The 25,001-nt window shown below is 41.9% G+C and overlaps 2 protein-coding genes across 6 annotated transcripts in view; both read left to right on the top strand.

The window, feature by feature from the left end:
• Window positions 1–25,001, top strand: part of LOC126953690 (glutathione S-transferase A3) — a 115,016-nt gene that overhangs the window by 80,928 nt on the left and 9,087 nt on the right. The gene's annotated exons all lie outside the window — the stretch shown is intronic.
• LOC126952227 (glutathione S-transferase A1-like) lies at window positions 70–20,435 on the top strand. The gene is made up of 7 exons (XM_050786641.1): window positions 70–90; window positions 12,614–12,665; window positions 13,654–13,781; window positions 14,147–14,151; window positions 16,445–16,586; window positions 19,291–19,422; window positions 20,292–20,435. Exons 1-7 carry the CDS (start codon window positions 70–72, stop codon window positions 20,433–20,435), a joined length of 624 nt encoding a protein of 207 aa, XP_050642598.1.

Genomic DNA, 25,001 nt, shown 5'->3' with positions numbered 1-25,001 from the left:
TTGACTTTTCCAAGAATTGTCTTATAACAAACAATTTCTCATACAATCTATTAAAATGTCAATGTAGAAATGCGCTTCCGACATTTTCAGGTATGCACAGGAGAAGAGTTACCATTCTGGGGAATGGCATAAAGCCATTTTCTTCTTTTCCTGGACAGTCATTTTATTTCTGATTAAAGCATTCTTTCTTATGCATTTGCAAAATAACGATTCTGTCTGCTGCGGATTCCTCAGTTTTCTAGGAGGTGAGGAAATAGTGAAGAGCAAACAGACCCACCCTCTGCTCTCAGGCCACCCTGTTGTCCCTTACAGTGTGTGTGCTCCTGACTTATCCTCACTCTGCTTCTTAAGGCTTTGTGGGGTCCCAGGCATCAGCCTTCCCTCAGTTCCTTCAGTGCCACTCAGGCCTGGGCTGCCAAGATACAGATGGTATATGTGAATTACATACAAATAAATATATGCAAAATCATTTTTCCCTGGTGTGGCACTGTGCCAGAATGCTTCGATTAGGAGTGCTTTCTAGCTCCGCCCACATACTGGGCTTATAATGTGAATCTCTCTCCGGACACCTGGACTTCTGCAATTTGAGTCCTCCTGTTAGAGTGAGCTTCCCCACAGTTGGCAGACGTGGTTGAGGGAGCAGACAGACACACAGGCTTTCTACCTGCAGCTTCACTTTGCTCTAGTCTCTTTTCCATTTACAACCAGAGTAGTGGTTCTAAAATGCAAATCGGAAAAAAAATCACAGAATTCTTCAGTGAGTCCTGACTGCATATAGAATGCATCCTCACGCCCGTCCTCACTCCTTGATCTCCAGCCCAATCAACCCTCTGAGCATGGTGGGGCCTCTTGCCTTCCTGCCTGGGTGCATCTGCTAGCCCTGCCTGGCGAGCTTCTTCCCAGTGGACACACTTAACACCACCTCATTGCTTCCCAGAAGTGCTGGGCTGTCCTCTGCCCTCCACATAGCCCCAGGGAGCCTCTAATTAAACATCTGAGGGCCACTGTGTCTGCTCCCCTGTACTGTGAACTCATGGTGTGGGGCTTGGCCTGCTGAGTCCCCAGTACTTCTTCACCAACAGACAGTGACACCTGCACAGACCCATGCACAGATCTATGCACCTCCAGAACCCGGGTATATGAGACTGGGCTTTGAGAACACGCAAACCGCCACACACTCTACCTGTCTCTATTCATTCATAATTTCTTAAAAAAAAAAAAAATTGGCTCATATCCCTCAAATGTTTTGTTAAGATCTTGCTTGGATGCTGACAAAAATAAACAAACTGCTAAGAAATTTTTATGGTACACTTACGTGAACTAGAATGCTGAAGCTTTGATGAAATTAGGGAATTATAGAATTTTAATATGATAAAATTATATGCAACATAATCACAGTGTAATTGTGTTTAGAAAAGAACTTCTTCTTTTCTAGAGATGAATACTAGTATTTACAGATGAAATGATATGCTGTCTGGGATTCGCTTGAAAAGAATCCGATGGTAGTGGAGGGAGTATGTGGGAGTTTGCATCATTTTCTTGTGGCTCCTGTCACAGATTCCTACAAACTGGGTGGCTTGAAACAACAGAAATGCATTTTCTTACAATTCTGAAGGCCAGAAGTCTGAAGTCAGGGTGTGAGGGCCACATTCCCCTGGAAGCTCTAGGGAACAATCCTTCCCTGCCTCCTACAGCTTCTGGGGGCTCTTGGCATTTCTGGACTTTCACGGATCGTGGCCACATCACTCTACTTTCTGCCTGGGGCTTCCAGCACCTCACCCTCTGCGTGTCTGTGTCTTCTGTTCTCTGTGTTGCAGGGACACTTGTCATTGGATTCAGGGCCTATCTGGATATTCCAGGATGATCTCATCTCAAGTTCCTTAACTTCATCTGCAAAGAGGCTTTTTCCGAATAAGGTCACATTTACAGGACCCAAGGATTTGGACATGGGCCTCTCTTTCTTGGGAGCCAACATAATGTAATCCACTACCTGGTAGAGATGAAGAAATGTTGCTGGAAACTGATGCATCCAGGTCATGCGTACCTTCAAGCTTGTTATATTATTCCCTCTACTTTTGGATTTGCTAGAATTTTTCCACGTAAATTTTAAAACTATCTTATTTTAGGAGCTCCTACAATGTCCAGGCTTTGTCCCAGACAATAAGGACAGGACTCAAATAAGAAGAAGGCTCTGCTCTCAGGAGCTCAAGGTCTAAGGGGAAATCGGATATTGAATACATCTTGTCAAATTAATGTAGGGAAAGACACAATAGAGAAAACACAGTAGGAGCTGAAAGTAGAGTATTCCAGTCAGGACAAACACCATGTGCAAAGGCCCAGAGGCCAGGAAGGGTGATTTGAGCAATGCAGAGACGAAACACTATAAAAATAGGGTGGCCAGATTTGGTGGATAAGATACAGGACACCCAAATAAATGTGAATTTTTAGATAAACAATCAATACTTTTTTAGTATAAACATGTTTCCTACAGCGTTTGGGACACACTTATACTAAAAACATGACTGATCCTTTGCCTGGAATTCATATTTACTTGGGTGCCCTGTATTTTATGTGGCAACCCAGTAAGAGAAGCCTTCCAGAGTGCCATCAGCCTGCCCTTCAGAAACATCCCCTCCCAGCTATGCTCCCAGCAGAGATTTCTCATCTGCCTTAGTCCTTACATTCAAGTCATTAAAAGTGAGTGTCGTCAAAAAGCCAGTTTCTACTGACTTACTGTAAAGAGAGCAAAACCTGCTGAAATTTTTGGTTAGACTTTTATTACCAACCTTGAAAAGGAACATATTAACCATTTACCTTGTGATAAGAGGATGATTTGCCATTTTTCTCAGAATCTAGTAGGCAGTCCTGCGGCCCTGAAATGTGTGGGAGTGGCTGTTTTTAACTTGACTCTAGTCCTTTCAGTGGGAGGGAGCTATTGAAATGAACATGTAATTTATAAACCACATTAGGACCTCAGAGTAAGTTGTTGAGCCACAAGCGTGACAGCCTTTAACAAAGAAAATACCAATCTTAGATCTTAGAAATCTCCCTATATTACCTCATGTCCTCCCGTCTAGGTCAACAAAAAGATACTTTGAAATGTGTCCTTGGCACAAGAAAAATCTGTTTTATACTAATATTAATGCCTTCTCTGTGTGCTTGGATGACAGTTTAAAAGTTCTGCATTCATCTGCTTTTGGATACATTGTTTCAACTTAAATAATGAACAGAGAGCCTTTCGAATAAAAGATATTTATTTGAGAATTAAGCATTGTAATGGGTATATGTTTATCATAGTAAACTATGCATGTATTTAGGGAAGTTAAGAAAGACAAATATTTTTCTAGGAAAAAAATGAGGATTAAATAAACATTTTGAAATATTTATCATTCACTACAAATATCAATAACAAGGGTAATGCCAGGCCAAGTTTAAACAGGCAGTTGATGGGCAAGTGTCCTAACAGAAGTATTCTTTTATAAGATTGCAATGGCCTTCGTTCAAGGTTGTGTTTTTCCTAGTTTGTTTTGTTATCAGATACAAAAGAGTAAGAACATTCTCTTTATGGCCTTTTTCAGTCCTGTTTGTCAGAGTTTTCCTAACATTTTGACTCCTTTTGACTCTGACAACTCTCACAATTGTTAAAGAAATGCAAAAATGAAGAATTTAGAAAACTAGACTATGAGAATTTAATGATAGTAGAAAAATTAATGCCATGTGGGGAAAAAATAGTCACGATGTCATTGTAGATAATCTGAGAATATGATCATCGCCAGAGGAAAGGTGGGTGTTTATGCTAAAGTTACATTCTCTAGACAAGTAATCAACACACAATTATTGTGAACTTACATTTGGCAAGATTACAGAGTCGGGAATTCCCAGTGACTGGTAAAAGTGGCCTACAACTGGACAGTTCCATGTCTGCAGTTGCTTCTCCAAACCTCCATCTCCAGCTGAGAAAAGAGCCACCAACACCTGTCAAACAGAATTCTAATTTACAACTTGATGGTAGATATCACACATTAATGCTTCCTTCGGGAAGTGCTTTGTGATTTGTTGTCAAGTGTTGATGCCATTGGCTTTTCAATATTTCTTTAAGGTGGTTATGCTCCAAAAGGCAGGCAGAATCTTTTGAGAGCAATTATCTAGAACTTACAGGTGAATCTAAGTCTTTAGAACTTTTAGTTCTATAAAGCAAGATGACTTAGATTAAGGACTAACAAAATTAAAAACAATAATGCCCTTCTTGTGAATTTTCACATTCCCGATTCAACAATTACCTGTTAATCCTTGTCCTTTGCCTAATTAAACACTTGCCTGATAGCCTTGCTCTTTCCAAATTCCTTCTTCCTTAGTCCTTCTGGGTCTACTCAGTGAGCCACACGCATATCTTTATTAATTCGGTTGAATTGTAGAAAATTGAGTCTGATAATCAGGATTGGTTGATCCATTATCTTGAATCTATTATTTAATTTTTCCCATATCATTTGATTTTCTCATCAAGAAAGTTCAAAAGATGAAATTTATAGAAATCTCTGTGACCGCTAAAATGTCTAGCATTGCTATGTGATCTATCCAAGTACCAGTGATATTGTAATACTATCATGTGCAAAACACTGTGCTAAAACATACTGTGAGACCTCTCTGCTCTTTGGGAACCTCACAATTTAGTGGGGACACAATGTGTATATAAGCAACTGTAATACTTTATAGCTGTGAAAATTCAAAATTAAGGTTAATTTATAATAGGAATAAATCGATTTCTGAATGTCAGGAAAACTAGAATCTGATTCAGTCTTTCCCATTAATTAGCTAGATGACAAGTCACATTCTCTATCTAGGGTTTAACCAACTCACAGCAAACCTTGAAAATGGCTAAGGAAAAGTCTCTCATCTTACCCTTGGCACCCCTTGAGGTGGGTAATTCTTTGGGTGCAGGAGCTGTCCTGTTCATGATAGGATGTTCCAAGGCATCATCGGCCTCCACCTACCTATGTTGAAGCACTACCCAGCACCTTCTGTCCTGATGTGACAACCAAAAATCACTCCAGATATTGCTGAATGCCCTCTGGGGTATGGGAGAAAATATTTTCTGGTTTGGTATCTGTAGACTACATGACTTCTCAAGTGTTAATATTCAGAATTCCTGATAGAGTAACTAAATAATTACTGCAGCATATAACTAGCTTTGTTTTGCTTTGTTTTAGAGACAGGGTCTTGCTCCATGGCCCAGGATGGAGGGCAGTGGCACAATCATGGCTCGCTGCAATCACAACCTCCTGGGTTCAATCAGTCCTCCCAGCTCAGTCTACTGGGTAGCGGGGCTCACAGGTGCACACCATTGCACCTGACTAATTTGTTATTTTTGTAGAGACATGGTCTCTCTATGTTGCTCAGGCTGCACTCAAGCTCCTGGCTCAAGTGATCCTCCCACCGCTGTCTTCCAAAGTGCTGGGATTACAGGTGTGAGTGACCATACCCGGCCTTTATAACTAGTTTTTAAAGTGCACCTAAAGGAATACAGCTAATGTGTATGGTGCCATTAGAATATAAGTCAACAATGTCCTGGAATAAATGTTTAATATTGAGGAAAAATATAAAGGAAAGATTAGGAGCTTCAGTGATGTCCTCCTTTTGGATCTGGATGTGAGACCTGTCTAGGCTATAAAATAAGACACAGGAAGAAAAAATATGACACTTGATATAGTTTGGCTCTGTGTCCCCACCCAAATCTCATGTTGAATTGTCATCCCCAGTGTTGGAGGTGGGACCTGGTGGGAGGTCATTCGACCATGGGGTATTATCTAATGGTTTAGTAGCATCCCTCTTGTGCTGTCTCCTGATAGAGTTCTCATGAGATCTGGTTGTTTGAAAGTGAACCTTCCCATTCACTCTCTCTCTCCTGCCAGTCGTGTGCTTGCTTCTTCTTCACTTTCCACCATGATTGTAAGTTTCCTAAGGCCTCCCCAGAAGCAGAAGCCTGTACAGCCTGCAGAACTGTGAGCTGATTAAACCTCCCTGCTTTATCAATTACCCAGTTTCAGGTATGTCTTTATAGCAGTGTGAGAATGGACTGATACAAGAAATTTGTACCAGAAAAGTGGGACATTGCTATGAAGATACCTGAAAATGTGGAAGCAGCCTTAAAATTGGATAAGAGGCAGAGGCTGGTACAGTTTGGAGGGCTCATAAGAAGGCAGGAAAATGAGGGTAAATTTGGAACTTCCTAGAAACTTGTTGAATGGTTGTGACCAAAATGCCGATAGTGAGATGGACAGTGAAGTCCAGGCTGAGGTCTCAGATGGAGATGAGAAACTCTTTGGGAATGGGAGTGAAAGTCGCTCTTGCGATGCCTTAGAAAAGAGACTGGTGGCTTTGTGCCCCTGCTCTAGAGATCTGTGAGACTTTGAACTTGAGAGATGATTTAGGGTATCGGGTAGAAGACATTTCTAAGCTGCAAAGCATTCAACATTTAGCCTGGCTGTTTCTAACAACATATGTTCATATGTGTTCACAAAAACATGATCTGAAATCTGTCATTGAATCTGAATGAATCAATCTGAAATTGAAACTTATATTAAAAGGGAAACAGAGCATAAAAGTTTGGAAAATTTGCAGCCTGATCATGTGGTAGAAAAGAAAATCCCATTTTCAGGGGATGAAATCAAGCCAGCAGCAGAAATTTGCAAAACTCTTAGTTATTAACATACTGCTCCTTTTGCAAAAGTTTGGAAATTTGCAAAAGTAGCCAAATGTTAAAAGCAAAGACAATGGGGAAAATGTCTCCAGGGCATGTCCAGGGCTTTGTGACAGCCCCTCCCATCACAGCCTAGAGGCCTAGGAGAGGAAAATGGTTTTGTGAGCCAAACCCAGGGCCCTGCTGCTCTGTGCAGCCTTGAGACATGGCATCCTGTGTCCTAGCTGCTCCAGCTCCAACCATGATTATAAAGGGCCCCAGATATGTCTCAGGCCACTGCTCCAGAGGATGCAAGCTGTAAGAAGCCTTGGCAGCTTCCATGTGTGTTAAGCCTACATGTGCACAGAGAGCAAGAGTTGAGGCTTGGGAGCCTTTGCCTAGATTTCAAGGATTTAAGAAAACACCTGGATGACCAGGCAGATACCTGCTGCAGGAGTGGAGCCCTCATGTAGAACTTCTACTAGGGCAGTGGGGAAGGGAAAAGTTGGAGCCCCCACACAGAGGCTCCATTGCGGCACTGCCTAGTGGAACTATGAGAAGAGGGCCATTGTACCCCAGACCCCAGAATGGTAGATCCATCAACAGCCTGCGCAATGCATCTGGAAAAGCTGCAGGTGCTCAACACCAGCCAGGGAAAGCAGCCTGGGAAATGTACCCTGCAGAGCCACCGGTGCAGAGCTGCCCAAGGCCTAGGGAGCCTGGATGTGAGACAGAGTCAAACAAGTTGAAGAGGATTATTGTGAAGCTTTAAGATGTAATGACTTCCCTGCTGGGTTTCGGACTTGCATGAGGCCAGCAGCCCTTTTGTTTTGACTGACTTCTCCCTTTTGAAAGGAGAGAGTTTACCCAATGCCTGTATTCCTATAGTGTCTTGCGAGTAATTAACTTGTTCTTGATTTTACAGGCTTATAGGCAGGAGGGACTTACCTAGTCTCAGATGAGACTTTGGACTCAGACTTTTGAGTTAATGCTGAAATGAGTTAAGACTTTGGGAGACTATTGGGTCACGATTGTGTTTTGAAATGTTAGGGGCCAGGGGTGGAATGATATTGTTTAACTCTATGTCCCTACCCAAATCTCATGTTGAATTATGATCCCCAGTGTTGGAGGTGGGGCCTGGTGGGAGCTGATTGTATAATGAGGGTGGTTTTCAATGGTTTAGCACCATTCCCCTAGTGCTGTCTTGTGATAGTGTTCTCACGAGATCTGGTTGTTTGAAAGCATGTAGCAGCCACCCCCCATTGTCTCTCTCCTGTCAGCCATGTGAAGATGTGCTTGTTTCTCTTTCACCTTCCACCATGATAGTCACTTTCCTGAAGCCTCCCCAGAAGCAGAAGCCTGTACAGCCTGCAGAACCATGAGCTGATTAAACCTCTTCTCTTTATTGATTACCAGTCTCAGGTAGGTCCCTATAGCAGCATGAGAACGGACTAATACATCACCCATGTGAGAAGATACTGAAATTACAAGAAATGCATGTTGCAAGGCAATGTTTGTACAAGAATGAGGATTGATACTAATTTGAAAGGTAGGAAGGCAGACATTTGGGAGGTACATAATCTACTGAACCTGCAGATTGAGATGCTACCCTGGAAAGATGGAGCCCAACTGGGCAGAAGGGCAAGAGTCCTCAGTTTTCTCAGCCTGGCAGCCTTCTCCCCTTTCTCTGATTTGCTTGGTTAACAGAATCATGATTCCTGGGTTGAAAATGCTAGGAATCCTTTAAAGTGAAATCACTGCTAAGCACATTCTGCTCTGTCAGTTGGTCAGAAGCCTGTTATTCTGACTAGATCTAAACCACTTTAGGGCAGAGACCAAACCCAACCATTTTTTTTTTTTTTTTTTTTTTTTTGCTATAAGCCATCATCATTGCTTGAGACACTGAAACAGCTCAATGAGTGTTAGGCAGTTTGAATGAAACTTTTTAAAAGAAGAAAATATGCTGAAAACAAGTAATAGAAGAAAGATTAGCAAAATGTCTGCATTTTCAGGTAAGGAACAGGATGCTGTAGAGGAGCAACCATTTTCATCTAGTATTGAGAGTGAGACCTTGCCCAAGAGCTATGAATAGCTGGAGAGAGAAGCAGTGGGGCTCGCTCTCACACCGCTGGAGTTTATGCAAAGTGGGCCTGGGAGCAGGATAAATTCACAGTGCTCAGAGCAGGGAGTGGGTGGGAGCTGGGCCTGGCCCGAGGAGAGAGGCCCACCAGGTGCAGGGCATGGCAGCCTTTTTCCGGGTTATAAAACATCTCTTTTTCCAGGTTATAAAACAACCTGGGAACCAAGGGTCTGCTGCAGTCTAGGAGTTAAGCAAGGCTGTGTTAATGACAGGTCAGGCCTCCCTGAACCTTCACTGAAAACTTTGTTAACCCAGGTTGACTGGATCAGTGACTATCATTAACTTCTCTACAGGAGTTTTAAAAAAAGAGACTCATTATATGCCTTATTCAAAAAGAAATCTTGATATACGTAAAATCTTATTTTTACCAGAGCTTGATGGGTTAAGAGAGGAAGAGTTAAAAGAGAGAGAGGAGATCCATGTGCTACCCAGTGTGTTCCCAGAGACTCGTCCACATCCCAAGAAGTGGGGCAGGAGGTCACTCTCATTATTCAGTTCCTATTATAAATTTTATATACAATATCTCATTTAACTTTCTCAACAGCCCTCAAAAATAGATATAACTCTCCCTATTTTGAAAGGAGAAACTTGAGCTCAGAATTTAGAGAGCCTACTGAGTCTATGAACCTCATAATGGCAGAAGTTGTGATTTATCTCAGTCTCCCTTCTCTCTGACAAGAAACAGTAATTAGGACCACCCAGGGACCAAGAGTAAATTAACTCTAATTTACTACTGGAATTTCACCATTTGTATTCCTTTCAAAACAAGCCCATTTTCTAGTTGAGGAAAATACAGTTATACTAGTCCTCAACTCACTCAAGTTTTTAGGTTATCAAAGTAGAGAAAGAAACACGTTTATTATTATTATTTTCTCCAATCAAGCTCCTGAAAAGTTGCTAACAGAAAGGAACTCAAGATTCAGATGGCCCCCTCTCACCCTTCCCTTCCAAATTTAGTTGGCTAATGGAGTCTGAATGGGAAAACATGAAACAATTTCTCAGACAGAAGCAGAGCCAGCTTACAGGGTGGAGTGGAAAAGCTCTGGACCTGCAATCAGAAGGAGTTCAGGCTGACCCAACAGGCACTGGACACTCATATTTGGCTCAGAATAAATCTTCAAATACTTTACAGTTTGACTGTTTTCACTAACATTGGTAGTTACTGATTCTATGATAGGAATACAAGGAAGGTAGTGATACTTTTGTGTTATTTTATACGTCACAAATTTATATAAGGGGATAAAATGTATATCAGAAAGTGAACGTAAAGTTAAAATGCGTACCACACATGAGAGGTGGAAGACAGTGGGTTATAACAAATAACCCATTAAAGACTGAGTATATTAATTCCATGATTGTTTTATTGTGCACCTACTAAGTGCCAGGTGCTGTGTGAGGTTCTGAGGGTAGACAGTAAACAAGACAGACTCAGTTCCTGCTCTCAAGTAGCCTACATATCTATAAGAATGGAGACAATAAACAGGTGATTAAAATCAGGAGCTTCCAGGAGAACACCCAAGCAATCCCCAGTGTTACCAGGTCATCCTTCCAGGGTTTGAGCAGGAAACGCTGGGAGGTGTCTGTGGGACTCCACTAAGCACTGCCCTCTAGACGTGTCACTGAGAAAAACACTTCCCAGTCCAGACCAGAGTCCCTCAGTAACTGCCTGAGGGTTTTCCTCGGGGGTAAGTCATGGACAAACTCAGGAGATCTTGTCCCTCAGGTGGCAGCTGAAAAGGAGGGTTTCAGGTGAGGTGGCGTCCTGTGAAGGGAACTTCTAGGGCGCCCCTTCAGCCTCACAGCGCCGTTGTGGACCTGAACCACGGGACGGCACTTTCTCCATTGCTTCACGAAGGCTTGGGACTTAAGCCTCACCCTTTCTCAATCCAGTGAAGAAATAAGCCCCAAGATCCGAACACTATCATTCCAGGTTGTTTTCTTTGTACAAATGAACACTCTGTTTCACTGTAACCCAGACATCAGCTCTGTAGCTCTGGGATGTGTTCAAAGCCCGGGCAGGAAGAGTTCAGCAGGAGGGAGGGAGGGGCAAGGCTAGGAGGAACCCAGGCTCCCTGGTCTCCATCCAGCCTGACTGAAGGCGGGGGCAGGGCTGACTGCAGCCCTTGCTCAGGTTTCTGGGGTCTCAGTGCCCTAAGGTTGATGATCACAATCCAGTCCTCAGCCTCACAAGCACATCCCACTTGCCAATCCCACCCCACCTCGGCCACCTTCCTGGCAGGACCATCTGCCGTTCCTTAGATTTTTCCTGAACTGGACGCTTTATTAATTGCTGGCACACACCCCTCATGATCTTTAGATCCTGGTCCTGTGTGATCATAGATCCACAACAAACTCTGTTCCATGGAGCAAGCTAGAAACCCCCACATTCCTGACCTATCACCATAAAGAACTCCATTAAACTGTAAGTAACCACTGCAAACACCACTACCATTTATTACTTGATGGATGTGGGTCAGGCCCTGTATCTTGCATTTTGAAAACATTACAATATTCTGTTTAAGGCTTAAAGATGTTAAGTGATGATTCCCAGATCACACAGCTATTTTGAGGCAGAGTCAAGATTGGAACCAGATCATATCAACAGTGAAATACAGGAAATCTTGATAAGTGTCTACTTTGACTTTTATTTTTATAGATTCTGCCCATTAAGTCAACTGCATTGTTATGCAATAACTGGTTTTCATATTTGTATTAAATACCTGCATCCACTCAGACAGAGCTGCTGATAAGATTGAGACAGCCTGATTGCTGGCTGCCATTCCAACCAACGTGACTGCTCTCAGGACAAGGTGTGATTTATTTCAAAGTTTAAATCACTGGATCTAGATCAACAATAGAGTATATTTTCATCAATATTAGATTGATTTAATTTTTTCATGATGATATGAAATACCAGCCATCTCTGAGAATCTTAATAGTGTGTATTTAATAAGCACTTATTATACACTTGCTACTTTTCTGAGTGCTTTGCATGACTTTGTAATTTAATCTTCATACCAACCTATAACACAGGTACAATAAGTATACCCACTTCATAGGTTAGATACTAAGACACAGAGAGATTCAACAATGTGTCCAAAGTCAAGAAGCCAGGACATGACAAAAGTGATATTAAACCCACACAGGCATGTCGCAAGCCAGAGATTTTCATTAAAAATAATAATGTTGCTGTGGGGACTTTAATTCCTTCCTAAAACTGAGAATTCTATTCTATTGTGTCACATATACTCCAGGAGGAGAAATTGTAATAGCAAGAGTTATAATTGTGGAACAGCTATGACCTATTTCACCCTTAGCAGGACTCCTACAAACTGAGCTGATGTAAATTACAGCAGAGGGCCCTTGGTGGCAGAATCTTTGGTGGCCATTGGCCCATGGCATACCCATGCTGGGGACACAAAGGCTGTGGTCTGATCTCACTCACAGACACACGCTTTCCTAAGATATGACAACACCATAATTAGAAGAACTGCATGATCCTTTAACTCCAGTGACATCCCCTCTCAAATCATGACTTAATCAGGGGCATGGGAGTGATCAAGGTGGAAGTAAAGTGAACTAGAAGATTGAGCAACTATGTGCTGTGATCCATGCCCTTTTCTTGATGATCTAGTGTGGATTTCAAAATGGCCACCACCAGCCTCCTCTGTGTGCTCTACCAAGCTCAGAAATCTTATATTTTCCCAATTATGTACCAGACAGAAGCCATCAAGGTTAAAAGTCTACAGTGCTATGGAATGAATTAACAAGAGCCCATTTACTGTTTCTGCTTCTAGTTTGAAGAGAAATTTCTGGAATCTGCAAAAGATTTGGAAAAATTAAGAAATAGTAAAATCAAGTCTCTATGTGCCTCTGAGGAGGGTATCTAGTAGAAGGTACACAGGGAGGTTTGAAGAGCTGGCAATGCTTACGTGTATAGTGGTGTAGTTGGTGATGGTGGAGAGGGAGAAAATCGTAAAATGGAAAGGATGGGCTCCTAGAGTAGGTCTGGCAATGCTTTCCAGGCTAAAAAGGGCCAGACTTCTATTTGTATTTGCTGGAGAACCATCTCCAGCACCCTGCAGATGCCCTTTTCTTGCTTTCCTGCTTTTGGCACCAAGAGTGAGCTGTGGTCATCAGCTCAGGATCCCATACAGCCTACCCCATCCAAAGACACGCAAGGACATGCTTTAGACAAAAGGAGTTGAAATAGGTCCACTTTGAATGTGTTTCCCTTATAAGTTTGACAAGGTGATATCTTTGCAATGTTGTATGCTTAGATAACGAGACAGTGTTGAATTGGTTGGAAGTCCCGGTCAGAGGGTGAGGAGGGACATGAGCCAGGGTAGCAGCCAGGGGGTAAGAAACACAGAGCCTGCCCTGCACACACTGTCTAATGGGGGTATTGAAGACCACGCAAAGGGCCAATGTAGAAACTTCTCTCAGAACTGTACTTAATGTCTTCAACGGCATGAGACTTACTTTGAGAAATTCCCCTGTTAAATGGCATCTGGCTGGTGGCCCTGTTGCAGTCTCTCCCAACTTCTTCCTAAGATATCATGAAGATAAATCAACACAGGCAATACAAGGGAACTATTTTGTAGCTGGATGGGGAATAAAAACATAAATGAAATAACAGGATAAAAAGCAAAAGAAAGCTTGATAAGAAAAAGCATTTCCAGAAGCTAAAAACAAATTCCTATTTCATTTGAACAGTTGCTAGGCAATATTTTTTTTTCATTTTATACATTTAGTCATTTCCACAACACTTTTTCATCCTGAAAGGGTGGGATTCCTAGAAATTTCACTCTGCCTTTTTTTTTTCTATTTAGTAAAGATAGGAGTATGTTTTTCCAACAAGTGCCAATGGTTGAGATTGACGGGATGAAGCTGGTGCAGACCAGAGCCATTCTCAACTACATTGCCAGCAAATACAGCATCTATCAGACAGACACAAAGGAGAGAGCCCCATATAGTGTATTTTCTGTTCTTCCATCAGCAGAGAACACAGGAGCGATTTAAGTCCTTCCATGAGTGGGTGGGACCGTGGAAGGAGCATCATGACTAGCAGCAGGCTGGGCCTTGGGCGAGTATGCTGGGTCCAGTATTGCAGAGTCCCATGGAGATGAGGAAACAGTGAACATGGGGAGGGTTCAGGTGAGGGTGATTCTAGAAGAGGACGCAGTTCATGGATCCAGTACCCTTATAGAGGTTTCCACACACTGACGAACCGTGAACTTAGCAGGATGGGGAATCATGATTCCAGGTGCTCAGGCCTTCAGAGGCTGGACTCCAACAAACAGCTTAGGCCAAGTCATAGAACATTTGAGAGTCTGTAGATGAAGGAATTGGGAGGGAAGACTGCAAAAGAGCTGAATCTCAGGTTCCACTAATTCCAAGAATAATGACCAGGAACCTAAGTTTCCAGCCAATTATATGAACTGGTCAACTTGACTAAGGTTAGAGAGGCTGGTGCCCAAGATACTAGACTTACCTAAAGTGAAGCATTTGATACAGACCTAAGCAGCCAGACTGATTTTGCACCAGCAAAGCTGGGAGGAGGGGTCTCCTCCCTTGTTGGCAGTTCCTTGGAAAGTCCAATATAGAGTTACCAATGACCTAGCAATTCCATTACCAGGTCTACATCCAGGAGAAAGGAAAACACATCCGCACTAATCCATGCATGGAAATGTTCATAGGAGAATTATTCATCATATGCAAAAGGTGCAAATAACCCAAATGTCCACCCATGGAAGAATGGAGGAACAAGATGTGCTGTAGCAGACAATGGAATATTCTTGGGCTATGAAAAGAGATGAAGTACTGATGCATGCTCCAACGTTGGTAAGCCTTGAAAACATGTGCTGTAAAAGAAACCAGACACCAAAGGCCACATGTGACATGAATGCTTTTGTATGAACCATCCAGACCATTTGAGTCCAGAAAGGAAATCAGTTGTTGACAGGGGCTGGAGAAAGGGGACAATGGGGAATGGCTGCCAAAGCATGTGCTACTGCCTTCCCAGGTGATAAAAATGTTCTGGAATTAGACAGTGATGGTATATGCAGAATTCTGTAAATGTACTAAAAATTATTCAATAATATTCTATAAAGGGGTGGCAATTATGATATGTGAATACATGTCAATAAAGCCGTTATTTTAAAAGTATTTGCCAGGTATGGTGACTCATGCCTGTAATCCCACCACTTTGGGAGGCCGAGGCAGGCAGATCACCTGAGGTCGGGAGTTCAAGACCAGCCTGGCCAACATGGGGAAACCCCATCTCTTCTCAGAATACCAAAATTAGCTGGGTGTAGTGGCAGGTGTCTGTAATCCCAGCTACTCGGGAGGCTGAGGCAGGAGAATAGCTTGAATCTGGGAGGCAGAGGTTGCAGTGAGCCAAGATCGTACCACTGCACTCCAGCCTGGGCGACAGAGCAAGACTCTGTCTCAAAGAAAAATAAAATACAGGGCAAGGCACAGTGGCTCATGCCTGTAATCCCAGCACTTTGGGAGGTCGAGGCACGTGGGTCATGAGGTCAAGAGATCAAGACCATCCTGGCCATCGTGGTGAAACCCAGTCTCTACTAAAAATACAAAAATTAGCCAGGTGTGGTGGCGTGCACCTATAATCCTAGCTACTCAGGAGGCTGAGGCAGGAGAATCACTTGGACCTAGGAAGCAGAGGTTGCAATGAACGGAGATCGCCCCACTGCACTCTAGCCTGGTGACAGAGCGAGACTCTGTCTCAAAAAACAAAAACAAAAACAAAAACCAACCAACCAACCAAACAAACAAATAAAAGTTTTGTAGGAAACACAGTTTGAAATGAGAAGAAAGAAGATATCCTATAGGATGCACTGGCTTTATATGAATAATTTTACCATGTTTACCAATTTTACCATGTAAACAATTTTCTCATGTTACCATGGGAATATTAGGTGAGGTCTTGAAACATAGTCATGACTAGAATTGGCCAACATCATGTGGAGAAGGTAATGGAACAACGTTTTATGGAAAATAATTGAGAGAATTTCTTTTTTTTTAATTTCCTTGAAATAATATAGTTTTTAGACATACCTTATTTCCTAGTTTTTCATTTATTTATTTTAATTTTTTCTATTTTAAGAACTTCTAGTGTTGGGCATAAAAACGAGCCTGGAATGTGTAGTATGAGGAGAGAGGAAAACGGACACGTTCGAGGTGGCTGTGCTGGGGAGGCTGTCAAATTGCAGGTCTTCAGCCATATGAATCATGCTAAACTTATGTATAGAACAAACCACAGCAGAGTGAGCAAACCTTATTTGTAGCATCAGTAGTTATGTGCAGTGATTCCACTAATTTCTCGTGACTGTGACACTGGACAGGTCACCGATGTTTCTTGTACCTGTATTTGGTCACGTGTATTACAAACATTTTAGATATAGATCTACCACAGTAGAGTGTTCTGAGAAATAAATGTAAATATATTTATAAAAATCATAGCCTAATGACTGGCATTTGAAAGGCACCCAATGGAGCTGAATTACTTTGCTATCACCTAATGCTCCATTGTCTCAAGTGTTTAAACCATAAAATCTAAGGCAGAAGGCACTTAGCCTTGGTTATTGGTTATTTTCGTCTCACAGGGTCGATATGTATATAGAAGGTAGGGCAGGTTTGAGTGAAAAGCTTCTTCATTACTCATCGCATACACCTGAGGAAAAAGAAACAAAGCTTGACCTGATCAAAGGGGGAACAACAAGCCATTATTTTCCTGTCTTTGAAACTGTACCTGGGAGCTTCTGGATAGCTGAACACATGGAACTTCTTGGAGGGTGGACTGTCCAGGGAAGGCATGGAAGCTCCATGCCACTTCCCCTGATCTCGCCCTAGGCATTTCTTCAGCTTTTCAGTGGCTACATGATTTGAGCCTCAAAACTACAATAGAGAATTATTCAGTGAGCAGTATGGATTGCCACCTAACAAGGATAAAGTAAACCTAAAGTCACAGTCACTACTCTGCCCCAAGTGGAAACTGTGATGTTTCTGTCTGGATCACTGCCAAGTTTGTAAAACAACAAGAACCAAAAATCAAGAGAGAAGAACTTCATTCAGTTTTAGGGGTGACCCACAGCAAAGTTTGTACGAATGGAAAGAGGTCCAGTGAGAACCTCAAACTTAATGTACTGTGAGGCTATCTTGAAAAACAGGCTTCTGGGCCTCTGCTCTTATGCTGCTTCTTTTATGACAACACCTTTAGATTGCACGACAAAAAACAGTAACACGAAAGACTACAAAAGAAATCAAAAGAAAGTCCTGATTCTACAAAGGAGGCTAAGCAGATGAGAACCAATACCAAAACCAAGGGCCAACCTGAGAATAAAAAGTCAAAGAGCTCACTGCAAAGAGAAGAGATTTCAGTCCAGGTGCTGACTTGCCACAAGGCATGAGGAGCCTTTGTGGATACTGCACCTGGTTGACGGCCGGGGTCCTTGGCAACGGGTAACATAGACCATGCCTTGTTGGAACTTCCAGAAAAACTGTGGAAGCCAAGACAATCCAAATGAGAATAAGCAAAGGGTGTTTATACAGAGCTTGCTATAGAAAGGAAGTCAGCCACCAACAGTTGCATTTGTCAGAGATTCAGAGGTAGGCAGGAAAGTCTGAGAGATTTATGGTAGAAAAAGTTATGCCCTGATTGCAGGTTGCTGGCCTAGGGATGCTGTAAGCTGGCTAACTAGAAGCATGGATTTCTATGTGATTGGTTGGAGATTCATATTTTGCTTTCTGTGGTTGGTCATAAATTGAAAATAGAGGCAAAAATTAGGGAAGTTGGCAGTTATTGACCAAATGCTGGTGTATTTGACTAACTGTTGTAAAGGTCATGATAGAAGCTGTTTAGTCTATAAGGGCGCTAAGAGTTTAGAGGGTTTCTTAGCAATTTGGCTGCTATAACAAAATACCATAGACTAGGTAAAGAACAGATGTTTCTGTCTCACAGCTCTGTAGGCTGGGAAGTACAAGATCAATGTGCCAGCAGATTTCACAACTGGGGAGCGCCTGTTCCTTGATTCATAGACATCCAATCTCTGGCTGTGTCCTCACATGGCAAACATGCCAAGGTAGTTCTCTAAGGTCCCTTTTATAAGAGGACTAATGTCATTCATGAAAGCTCCACCCCCATGACTTGATCATCTCCTGAAAGCCCCACCTACTAATGGCTTGAAAGAATATATATTTTTAGGGATCTCTTCTAAAGACATGGGAGTCAGGATCTCAATGTGTGAATTTTTGGGAAACATAAACATTCAGTCCATAACATAAGGCAACAGAAAAATAGTGCCTGGGAATTGGTGGGGCACTGACCTTCACGTCCAAAAGCCTTCCCTGATGTTAATGGAGCTCCTGACTCTCAAGGCATGGTATAAAAATAGACTGTGAATAAGAATTCCACCAGTTCTACCAAAGAGCCCATGACATGTGCATTTGAACAATGTATATTACAATAGAGCATTGAAGTTGTTTTCTTTGTGCACTGAGTAATTATCCATACTTTTGTATGTATACATAGTCTGAAAATATATTTGCCAAAATATTATCTTAAATCAATGGTGCCATATGATTTCTCCTTTTATTATTTATGATGTTAATCTGCTGAGATATTTTAATAAATATCACATATCACTCAAAATTTTTATTATTAAAAAATGTATACATCCAGTGTAGTCCAAAGAAATGTTTTATGAACTTACATACACCAAGGATCTAAATAGCAAAGTTAACATTTTATCTTTGCTGTATCACATGTCAGTCACTACACCCCTGTTTGCCTCAGTCAAACAATTTTTTTTTTTTTTTTTTGCATTTCAAAGTAAGTTGCAGACATCTTCACAGTTCACTCCGGGACACAGTGGCATGCAGATGATAGCACAGGGAAAGCAGTAAGAACCAACATTGCAAGAAAGAGGATGAATTAAAGTTCACCCAGGCTTATTTCACATCCCAGAGCAGGAGATGAGGAGAGCAGATGAGGAGAAATGAGGATTCTGAAAGAGTCTACTCCTGGGAGAAGCGTGCTGTCATGAAGGTGGAGTCGCTACCCAAGAGGGACTGGAGAGAGATAGAGTGTAAAGCCACTGAACACCAGGGCTGCACGCTGTAGGGCCTGGGGCAGACAGAACATGCTGCAAGAGGGCATAAGCCCCTGGCCCATGTGGAAGATGCAAGCTGGGTGGGTGCTGTGGATGCCACAGCTGATGTAGAATAAGAAGAGAAAATGGGAGCCTGGACTCCAACCAAGAAGTGAGCGGAGCCACGCTTCTTACTCTCTCACTGAATCAGGGAACATGGAGAAAGATCTGGATCTTCGCACCTGCCCAGTAAGGAAGCAGAGGTGGGAGAGGGAGAGCCAGGCTGGACATATTCAGGGATGAAGCAGAGGCCCCAGCTTCACTGCACATGTGTTCCTGACCTGATTCCTCCAATTCTTCAGGTGTTGAAGAGCCATGGACAAGACTACCTCATTGGTAACAAGCTGAGCCGGGCTGATATTCACCTGGTGGCACTTCTCTATCATGTGGAAGAGTTTGACTCCAGCCTTATCTCCAGCTTCCCTCTGCTGAAGGTGACCCATTTCCCAGTCCTCAAGAGGCAGCTCCTCATCTCCCACCTTGGTATCTAGTATCTGGGCACTTGGACTGGCCACATTCTGATCCCAGCCTTCTCCAGGCCTTCAGGACCTCCCATGTCTCCAAAATGAGCTTCCAGGTCCTGATTCTGAGGCATGGAAATGCCTCCTTGTGATGCCAAGGAAATTTGATGTGCACGCTACCCCAAGAAGAACATTTCACTTTATGTAATGCCAAGGACCCAGAGCCCAGCATCTCTCCTCATCCCTGTATTTCACTGTGGTTTTTGCTGCTGAGTTCTCTGTGACGCCCTTTATCCCAATATGCCCTTGTCTTCCCACACCAAGCGTGTCTGAGCAGGGCCCTTTCCATCTGGTTCCTTCATTGGGCTCTGGCTCCTGCTGCCAGATCATTGTGTTCCTTGTGCACAGCTCTCCCAACACGCTGCCCCCCAACGCTATATCTCTCTATGGGAAAACTGGCCCCATGGTTTGCTTTCATATTTTTTATTTTCATTTCTAACTCAATTTTCCCATATCTTCACTTCTTCTGCTTAGAGTCTGATCTGTGCTGATATCTCACAGGCACTTTGTTCTTTCTCGTCTCCTGCAAGAGTCATGAATATACAAGATTCAAGTGTAAGAAAGAGGGTAGGAAGACTGAACTGAATAAAGTCTTAAAGACATTGTTTGGGAAAATGCTAATGAGCTGCATGTTCTTCCTCTTATCTTCATCTCTCACTTAGTGGCTGTTTCTGCCTCCATACTGGTGCTGATAGAGGGAACTCAGTCGGTCTTTGTGTAGGAGGGACTCAGATTCCCTGGGTTGTGTTAATGGTGGTGTCAGCCCTTGGCTTCAGTCTAAGACTGTGCTTTGTGCATTGCGGGCCCTGAAAACCAGAATCAGCAAACTCCCCACAGTGAAGAAGTTTTTGCAGCCTGGCAGCCTGAGGAAGTTTCCCATAGATGCAAAAGGCTTAGAAGCAGCAAAGAAGATTTTCAACGTTTGATAAAGCAGGTATGGATGCCAAGAACATGCAATAAGAATATTCTAAAATTTTGCAACAATAAATTGCTTTATCTAAATGTTGGTGGTGGCTGTTGTGAAGTTAATAAACTTTTTAAAAATTATATGCTATTACATAGTAAAACATCCATGACCAGATTTAGTTAAAATTGCTTTATTTTCATTAGTATCTGATATGAAATCAGATTTCCATTCTCCCCATAAATTTTCTTGGAATTAAAAATTTAGTAAAAAAGTAAAATGTAGACTATGTGAGTTGTTTGACTTGTTCAAGAATTGTCCTGTAACATTTGTCAAATGACCTATAAAAAGGTCAGGTGTAGAAATTCACTTCTGACATTCTGCACAAGAAAACAATTACCATTCTGGGGAATGGCAAAATGAAATTTTCTTTTTTTCCGTGACATACATTTTATTTCTCATGAAAACACTTTTTCTTATGCATTTTCAAACAACCATTCTGTCTGCTGTGGATCCCTCAGTTTTCTAGGAGGTGAGGAAATACTGAAGAGCAAACAGACCCACTCTCTGCTCTCAGGCCACCCTGTTGTCCCTTACAGGCGTGTGTTCCTGGCTCATCCTCACTCTGTTCCTCAAGGCTCCGTGGGGCCCCAGGCATGAGCCTTCCCTCAGTTCCCTCAGTGCCACTCAGGCCTGGGCTGCCAAGATACAGATAGTATATGTGAATTACACATAAGTAACTATATGCAACATCATTTTTCTCTGGTGTGTCATTGTGCCAATGTGCTTGGATTAGAAGTGATTTTCAGGAATCCTTTCCTGCGTCTTCTAGCTTCTGGAGGCTCTTGGTCTTTCTTGACTTTCATGGGTCATGACCACATCACTCTAATTTCTGCCTCTCTCTTCCAGCACATCACCCTCTGTGTCTGGTGTCTTTTCTTCTGTCTGTGGTGAGGACAATTGTCAGTGGATTCGGGGCCTTTCCAGATATACCAAGACGATCTCATCTCAAATTCTTTTACTTCATTACATCTGCAAAGAGCCTTTTTCCAAATTAGATCAAGTTCACAGGGTCTAGGGATTTCTATATGGGCCTATCTTTCTTGGGGGCCAACATAACGCCCTGCGTGTTACAGATGAAGAAAGATTATTTGCAATTGATGAATCCAGGTGATGGATACTTTCAGATTTGTTACGTTATGGGCAATTCGAGTGGCGTAAAGAGAAAAGCACATGCAAATAAGGTTCCCGGATTTGGCAGACAAAATACAGGACACTCACCTAAATGTGAATTTCAGATAAGCAATAAAGAATATTTCAGTATAATCAGGTTTCATACCATGTTTGGAAATAGCTATAACTAAAAAATTATTGATTGTTTGCCTGAAATTCACATTGACATGGATGTCCTATATTTTATTTGTCAACCCAGTAAGTAAAGGGTGGCATCAGCTTGCCCTTCACAGACAAACCCCCCAGCTATGCTCACAATAGAGGTTTTTCAGTTGCCATAGTCTTTGCATCCAACTCATGAAAACAAGTGTCTTTAAAAGCCAGTTTCTGCTGACTTGCAAAAAGAGCAAAATCTAGGTGGAATGTATTGTTTAAATTTTAATTGCCAACCTTGAAATGGAACATATTAACCAGTTTCTTCTGATAAGCAGATCACTTGCCTCACATCTTAGAATCCAGTAGGTGGCCCCTTGGCCATGAAATGTGTGGGAGTTGCTTTTCCATAACTTGACCCTTCTTTCAGTGGGAGGGAACTATTGAAAGGAACAACAAGCTTATAAATACATTAGGACCTGGAATTCAGTTGTTGAGCCACGACAGTAACAGCATTTAACAAAGTAAGTACTGATCTTATAAATCTCTCTACATTGCCTCAGACCCTCCTCTCTAGCCTCCTAGAAAAATATGCTCATGTGAGTCCTTAGCACAAGGAAAAATCTGTTTTTACTCATATCGTGCCATCTTGGTGTGTTTGGGTGACAGTTCAAGAATTGTTTATTTCTTTTCTGTTGGATACATTTTTACAGAAGTATAAAAATGAAGAATTTAGAAAACCAGGGCCTCAGAATTTGATGGTATGGGAAACAATGACATGAGGAGAAAAAAAGAAATGGTAGCATTTTAAACAATCTGAGAATAATCAGTGCTGGAAGAAGTGGCAATGTATGCAAAAATTTCTTTCTCTGTATAAATAATCAACACACAATTGTAAATTGTGACACTGTAATACTATATTGGCTGTGAAAATTTAAAACTAAGGTTTATTATAATTAGAGGAAATTAGTTTGAATGTCAGGGGAACTAGATTCTAGTTGAGCCTTTGCCACTAATTAGCTCGACGACAAGTCATATTCTGTTTCTGGAGTCCTACCAACTTCTGGCCAATCTAGAGGATAGTTAAGAAAGAGGCTCTGACTGTTGCTGCCCTTTGAACGGTGTAATTCTTTGTATGGAGCTCTGACCTGCCCACTTTAGGATGTTTCTAGGTATCCCTGCCCTCTACCTATCTGATCTGTAGCCCTCTCTCCCTCCCTGCAGATGTGACAACCCAAAATATCTCTAGACTTTGCTCAATGTCCTCTGGAGCAGAGGAGCAAAATCCCCCTGGTTGAGAACCATGGGACTACATGACCTCATGGGACTAAGCAAGGCTGTGTTACTGATGCGCCCCACTGCTTGGACGTTCACTGAAAACTTCCTGTTAATCCACATGGACTGATTAATGAATATCATTAACCTCTGTACAGGAGCTAAAAAGCAAAGAAAGAGACAGAGAAACAGAGAGCCATCATACGACAGATTTCATATAAGTCTGGATTCATATGAAATCTTATTCCTACTAGAGTTCTATGGACAAAATATAGAGAACCAGAGAAATGGATACAAGATAGATAACAGATGATGAAGGGACAGATTACAGATAGATAGATACATAGAACAAAACAATACATACATGGATGGGTAGACAGAGATTATAAATAGATACATATACATAGATTGTTGATAGGTAAAATAATTGATGGATAGATAGATCAAAGAAAGAGGATCCATGGGCTACTCAATGTGTCCAGAGACTCACCCATCTTCCAAGCACTGGGACCAGAGCAAAAACCCATTGCTGAGTTCCTACTATGAATTTTTGTACATTATCTCATTTAACTTTCTCAACAAGCCGCAAAAGTAGAAATAACTAACTCGATTCTAAGGAGAGAAAATTGAGGCTCAGAGATTAAACAACCTACTGCGTTTATGAATCTCATAATGGGAGGAGTCGTGATTTATCTCATTCTCCCTTCTCTTTGATAAGAAACAGTATCATTGGGACCAACTCAGAGATGGAACTCCTTTAATTTACTTCTGGAATTATGAGAGCTTATATTCCTTTCAAAACAAGCCCATTTTTAATTGATGTAAATACAGTTATACTAGTCCTCAACTCACTCTGGTTTTTAGGTTGTCAAAATAAGAGAAAGGCACACTTTTATTAATTTTTTCTTCCAAGCAAGCCCCTGAAAAGTTGCTCACAGGAGGAACTCAGGAATTAGATGTTCTCCTCTCGCCCTCTCCTTCCAACATTTAGTTGGCTAATATACATTGAATAGGAAAATATAAAACAACTTTTCAGACAGGAGCTGAGAGCCAGGTTATGGGGTGGAGTGGAAAAGCTCTGGACCTGCAATCAGAAGTTCAGGCTGACCCAGCACTCACCAAGTGTGTAGCATGGGACAGGTGCTTTGCCTCTGAGACTCAGTGTGCCCATCTTTAATTCGGACAATAGGAGCCATTTCCCAGGGTTGTTGCAGAAGGTAGACACACTCCCTAAATAGTGACCGTGAATGAGCAGCATGTGTGTGTGACCCGTGGCAAATCCTTGAGTTCTCTGGTTCTCATTTTCTGTTGACCCAACATAGCTCAATGGTAACCTATGTCCCAGTCTTAGCCTGACCCTTGGAAACCTCACATTGAGAAAGTGGTATGTTAGTTATCAGCAGGAGTGTTGTGATAAAATATTATGAAGATAAAATTTCATTTCCTTTTGAAATATGATCCTCAATCAATGGCTAAGAGAGTTTAGTGTGGGGATTGAAATTACGACACTGTGAACTCTAGTCCATAACAGTTAAACAAGCACACCTCATGCTTTCCTGTGAACTTCACTCTCCCTTTCATTCTGCTGAATTATGCTATTTCCATTTCCCAAGTTACCTGAATTTACTCCTGGAGTTATCATAGAAAGTACAATGTCAAAATATCTAATTACAAAACAGGTGAGTTGATTCAGTATGATTTCAAAGAATTCATACAGGCATGAGCCACTGCCACCAGACTCAAATAATGTATTTCTAAAAAAGTAGGTATGACTAAAATTAGGCATCAAAATCTTTTAAATGTCTACATTTTAAAATATGGGAGTCAATAGTTTAACCTTTGCAAAGTAAGGAATTTGATGGATCCATCAAATATCGATTGAATATTTGATGACATGGAAGAATTATTGTTAATATTTCATGTGTGATAATATACTCTGGCAAGTCACTTTAAAAACCTTAGTATCCTCAAATGTAAAATGAGAGTA

This window comes from Macaca thibetana, chromosome 4 (assembly GCF_024542745.1).
Source record: "Macaca thibetana thibetana isolate TM-01 chromosome 4, ASM2454274v1, whole genome shotgun sequence".
Lineage (NCBI taxonomy): Eukaryota > Metazoa > Chordata > Mammalia > Primates > Cercopithecidae > Macaca > Macaca thibetana.
Note: the sequence above shows the minus strand (reverse complement) of the source record. Positions and strands in the feature narration are given on the sequence as shown.